The 6147-nt window shown below is 32.9% G+C and overlaps 1 protein-coding gene across 1 annotated transcript; it reads left to right on the forward strand.

Moving 5' to 3' along the window:
* LOC109345038 (60S ribosomal protein L27-like) lies at positions 3966 to 4623 on the forward strand. Its single transcript, XM_019583789.1, has one exon. It carries the CDS (start codon positions 4051 to 4053, stop codon positions 4456 to 4458), a length of 408 nt encoding a protein of 135 aa, XP_019439334.1. The 5' UTR covers positions 3966 to 4050; the 3' UTR covers positions 4459 to 4623.

Here is a 6147-nt window from a genome sequence, read left to right on the forward strand (position 1 = left end):
CATCCTTCTAGCATATATTCTTCTCCAAATGATATTGATAGAATTATCTCTGCCTAGATTCCAAATCAGAATGATGATCCTGGATTGTACAACTTGGTGAAGTCACATATGATTCATGGTCCATGTGGTTCTTGCAATAGGTCTTCTCCATGTATTTAAGATGGTAAGTGTTCTCGGTTTTTTCCAAAACAATTTCAACAATCTACAATTGTTGATGAAGAAGAATATCTTGTTTATATGAGAAGAGATAATGGAAACATTGTTGAAAAAATGGCATCTCTCTTGACAATCGATATGTTGTCCCTTATAACCTGCATCTATTAACTAAGCATCAAGCTCATATTAATATGGAGTGGTGTAACGAAAGTACCTCAGTTAAGTACTTATTCAAGTATATAAACAAAGGGTATGATAGGATCACTGTTGTTATTGAACCAACAGATGGTGGTGCATCGCAGGCTCCCGGTAACATTGATGAGGTTAAGCAATATCTTGATTGTAGATATGTATCACCATCAAAAGCATGTTGGAGAATTTTTAAATTTCCAATACATGGAAGACAACCTGCTGTTGAACGATTATACTTTCATCTTCCAAGAGAACAACCTGTTTACTTTAATGATCATGAGGACATTGACAACATTCTTTCAAGACCAACTGTATCAGAATCTATGTTTACATCTTGGATGAAATCTAATAAAAAATATCCAGAAGGTAGAACTTTGGGTTATGCTCAATATGTGTCAAAATTTGTTTATGTGAAGAAAACTAGGTCTTGGAAGCCAAGAAAATCAGGTTATACAATTGGAAGATTAATTTGGGTTTCTCCATGCACCGATGAGTTGTACTATCTTAGGATGATGTTGACAGTTGTTAAAGGACCAACATGTTTTGAAGATATTAGAACCGTTTCAAATATTCGATATGAAACATTCAGAGATGCATGTTTTGCCTGTGGATTACTTAAAGATGATAGAGAATACATTTAAGCACTAAGAGAAGCAAAGGATTGGGGTTCTGGTTTCTACTTGAGGAAATTATTTGTCACAATGCTTTTATCCACATCAATGAATAGGCCAAATCATGTTTGGGAGAACACGTGACAATGGTTATCTGATGGAATTTTTTACAATCAAAGAAATATCTCCAATAATCAAGGTATTCAACAATTATATTACATTCTATTATTAAAACTTTATTTAATTTAAATATCTTATATTATATGACACATTTTATAACTTATAGGGTTGGTTCTTACAGATGAACAACTACAAAATCTAACTTTATTGGAGATTGAAAAACTACTTGAAGGAAATCGGAGGAGTTTGAAAGACTATCATTCAATGTCATTCCCAAATGAGTACATAACAATTCAATTAGGCAATGGATTAATATATCAAGAGCTTAATTATGATACAGATGAATTAAAGAGAAACTTCCATACTCTTTTCAACTCTTTAATAGGTACTTCCAATTTCTTACAAAATTCTTTATTTAATGTTAGTACTAATAAATCTATTTCTAATAATTAGATGATAATAGACAATTTCATTTTATATTATGCAGAATAACAATATCAAATATTCAAGACTATAATGCAAGTTGTTTACTGTCAAGAGGGTCGCATGTTTTTTTTATATGGTTATGGAGGAACGGGAAAAACACACATGTGGCATTCTCTAACATATGCATTGAGATCTCAAAAGCATATTGTATTGACTGTGGCTTCAAGTGATATAACTTCTTTACTATTACCTGGGGGTAGGACAACACATTCTAAATTCTAAATTCCAGTACCAACTTTTGACAACTCAGTTTGCAAAATTCATCAAGGGACTGAACTTGCAGAGTTATTGAAACAAACAAAGTTAATTATATGGGATGAAGCTACAATGACACATAAATTTTGCATCGAAGCACTTGATAAAAGTCTTTGTGACATTATGGGAACAACAAATGGCTCCATTCTGTTTGGAGGAAAAGTTGTAGTATTTGGAGGTGATTTTAGACAAATATTACCGGTGGTTCCAAGATGTTGTCGTTCAGATATTGTGCATGCAACAATTAATGCTTCTTATCTTTGACATCAATGTACTGTTTTAACCCTTACAAAGAACATGTGTTTACAAAATCATGACAATGAATCAGATATCAAGCAATTCTCTGAGTGGATACTAAAGATGGGAAATGGAAAATTATCTGAACCTAATGATGGTTCTGCTGAAATTGATATCCCAGAGGAACTTCTTATTGTAGATTATGATAACCCAATTGATGCGATAGTCAGTAGCACCTACCTAAACTTACAAGAACATTATAGGGATGAACAATTTCTTCAATGTAGAGCAATACTTGCATCAACAATTGAGATTGTTGATCAAATCAATGAATATGTTCTGATGAAAATTCCAGGTAAAGTATTCAAGTTTATTTAACATACACATTATGTTAAATGTATTAAATTTATTAATTTATTAGATTTATATTAATAACTATTGTAATGTATACTTACAGGCGATGGAAAAGAATACTTGATTTTAGATGAAGTTGATATGTATGATGCTAATGACAATGAAGCATTCAATATATTAACTCCTGAATTTCTAAATTCACTTTCAACACCAGGACATCCAAATCATAAAATCAAGCTGAAAGTAGGGACCTCAATTATGCTATTACAGAATTTAGATCAGTCTGAAGGGTTATGTAACGGTACAAGGTTGGTGGTTACGAAGATGGCTAATCATGTACTTGAGGCAAAGATAATGTCTGGAAAAAACATTGGAAATATCACTTACATTCCTAGGTTATCAATGTCACCATCCCAATCTCAATGACCCTTCATGCTTATCAGAAGACAGATCCCTATAATTGTGTCATACGCTATGACAATCAACAAATCGCAAGGCCAATCGTTAGAGAGTGTGGGATTGTATTTACCTAGACTAATATTTAATCATGGTCAATTGTATGTAGTTGTTTCAAGAGTACATAGCAAAAAGGGATTGAAGATATTGATACATGACAAGGATGGTAAACCATTAAAGACAACAACAAATGTCGTTTATAAAGAAATTTTCCAAAATCTTTAACAGGTATTCTACAACTTCTTTTACATTACGTTTGAAATATCTATTTCTAATTATTACATTTTTCTAAAATAACAAATTCAATATCATATGACTGTACCATAACTTTACATCAACAATCAAAATAAACAAAGCAATGTTTATAAATTAATTTTTACTCAAATTCTGCTGTTAAAAAACAACATGCAAATTTCCATCTAAATTCATTCAACTTTTCCTAACATGTTTGCTTTTTTTAACATTCCATGTTCAATATCATTTCACTGTATCACCATCTTTACATTAGCAATGGATTACTGCAAACCATATTTTAGTATGTATTCCTCAATCACTTTTCATTTAACAAGTTATGCAATTACTTTTAATTAAATTCATACAATACATATTATTACCCGTGCGAATGCACGAGTTTCCTACTAGTATATAGATTAACAGAAGATATATACTGCAATGATTATTGACATGCAAAAAATACTTTTAAGTCAATTTGTTTCATTTTAAATATGTATAATACAAAATATTATATATTAATAAAACATTTAATATATATTTAAAGATTTATATTTATATATAGTTGAGACATCTTATAGACCTAAAAAGTCAAGAAATACAAAGTTTAACTCATTTATAGTTAAATTTCTGTTCATTCCATTAAAGACTATTTTCAAACAAATAAGGAAGGTTAGATTAATTCTCCACCTTAAAAAACATTATACATAATGACGTAAGAAGTAAATGGCTGAATTTAAGAAAATTAAAAAAAGGCACATGAAAACCCGGGCTCAACGTATTTGGATAAACCGGGAAACTACAATGGCCCATTAAACCAAAAGGCCCAAACCCATTACTTCTTAGGGTTTCTCTATATGTTTCACGTTTCAACTCACATCACTCTACGGCCGAAGAGAAGAACCAGAACCATAATCGGAGGAGGCAACAACAGAACTCAACAGCAACGAAAATGGTGAAATTTTTGAAGCCAAACAAGGCCGTTATCCTTCTCCAAGGCCGTTACGCCGGCAAGAAGGCGGTGATCGTCCGCACCTTCGATGACGGCACTCGCGACCGCCCCTACGGCCACTGCCTCGTCGCCGGAATCAAGAAATATCCGTCCAAGGTGATCAAGAAGGACTCCGCGAAGAAGACGGCGAAGAAGTCGCGCGTGAAGGCGTTCGTAAAGCTCGTGAACTACCAGCACCTCATGCCCACGCGCTACACGCTCGACGTGGATCTCAAGGACGCTGTTAACGCTGACGTGCTTAGTGCGAAGGATAAGAAGGTAACTGCACTGAAGGAGACTAAGAAGCGGTTAGAGGAGAGGTTCAAGACCGGGAAGAATAGGTGGTTTTTTACTAAGCTCAGGTTCTGAAGTGGTGATTGTGGAGCAAGGTCTTTAGATCTATTTCTTATGTTATGTTATGTTATGATGCTCGTATTTTATAATGACGGTTAGATTTGATGTTTTTGGTATTTTGATTTTCAATGTGATTTTTATCGTGATTTTGATGAATTAGGGATTTGATTTTTATGTTTACAGTTTTTGGTGGGATTATAATTTCTCTTCTTAATAATAGAGTTTTTGCTTTTTTTATGCGTATATTGCTATGCGATTGTTCTGTTTTTTAATCAATTTCTTACATGATGCATAAATTAAGTGGCTAAGTTTTTTATGTTTTTTGGTTTTCACGTTTATGTTTGTTTCATTGTAAAATTATTGCTTAAGCATTTCTAGTTTGTAAACCTGTTACATTTCTAGTAAATTTGTGGATAGTAAAGTCATCAGCTTTCCAAATTGCTTACAAACTGAGTCTATAAATGCTGATTTAGGACTATGGCCACTCATTCGTATTCTGTTCTCTGCCACTTGCATCTATATCATTCATTTATCTAAGGATGGTAATGCTAGAGTTGAATTCTAGTCCTTCCGAAAATTCTGTCGGAAACCATCTGAAGTGATTTAACTGAGCATTTTACTTTCCTTGGTTGGTCTCATTTTACTTTATTGGTTACAATTTTGCCAAAAAATAAATTTATTATTGCAAAGATGAATTGCAAAGTGAAAGGTTACACTGGTGTTGCAGTATCTTGTTTATTGACAAGAAGTTTTAAGTTGGGTCAGTTTTTTCCTTCAGTAATTTAAACTGGGAATATCACAGTTTGTGCTTGCTGTGTGATGACTATCTTGTTACTAGCCTAGATAGTTCATTATGATGATGATCAATGGAAGAAAGAATGTTAACACAGTAAAAACAGTAAACACAGAGAAAGTGTCTTCACAATTGACAATCATCTAAATTTTCTATACAAAGCTTGTTTCAAACTTTACCAACTTATTTTCATCCGATATTCGGAACTGTGCAGAGCACTCTTTGTGCTTGCTGTGCTGATTTCTATTTTTTTACTGGTCTTGATCATTCATTTTTACGAGTATCAGTAGAAGAATGTGGCATTGTAAGACATTTTTACATGTTATCTGCTGCATGTTTTAGTTTTTTCTTTTTGCTATTTTCATAATTAATATTGTGGAAAAATGTTAGTACGATTTTTGATTTGTTCATCCATATTTTTGCTGTTGTTTGCATTGCACTGGATTTGTGTATGGTTGTAGTTCTTCTATGTGACTAGGTAATTCACTGTTCATGTCATTAACTTGATGCCATTGTCTACAACTCTGAGGTGTGATAATACTAAATAATAACCATGCCTGGCAATCTATTCTTGCTACATAAACTCCCTATGGTAACCACTAACCACACAGTTTCCCATCCATTTGACATGTTTAGAGTTTAGATCTATACAATATTTTTTTGCTGTTCGAAGTTAACATTTACAAATAAAAAAAAATGCAAGAAATAAATACAATTTTGTTTGAAGAGAGAAAAATCATTGAACATTTGCAAACAACAGCTCTCGAGCACCCCCTGTAGAATCATTTACGCTGCATGCTTAGATGCAAACTTGAAGGAGCTTCTATTGCAATTGCAAACACTTCCTCATCTTGTCTCATGCTGTATTACCTACTTTGCAACAGTTCAAATTTATTGTCATAGTTATGACT

This window comes from Lupinus angustifolius, chromosome LG04 (genome assembly GCF_001865875.1).
Source record: "Lupinus angustifolius cultivar Tanjil chromosome LG04, LupAngTanjil_v1.0, whole genome shotgun sequence".
Lineage (NCBI taxonomy): Eukaryota > Viridiplantae > Streptophyta > Magnoliopsida > Fabales > Fabaceae > Lupinus > Lupinus angustifolius.

Bases quoted from the DNA above. Each gene is read 5' to 3' on its own strand.
- LOC109345038 (XM_019583789.1), top strand. From the start codon at position 4,051: ATGGTGAAATTTTTGAAGCCAAACAAGGCCGTTATCCTTCTCCAAGGC.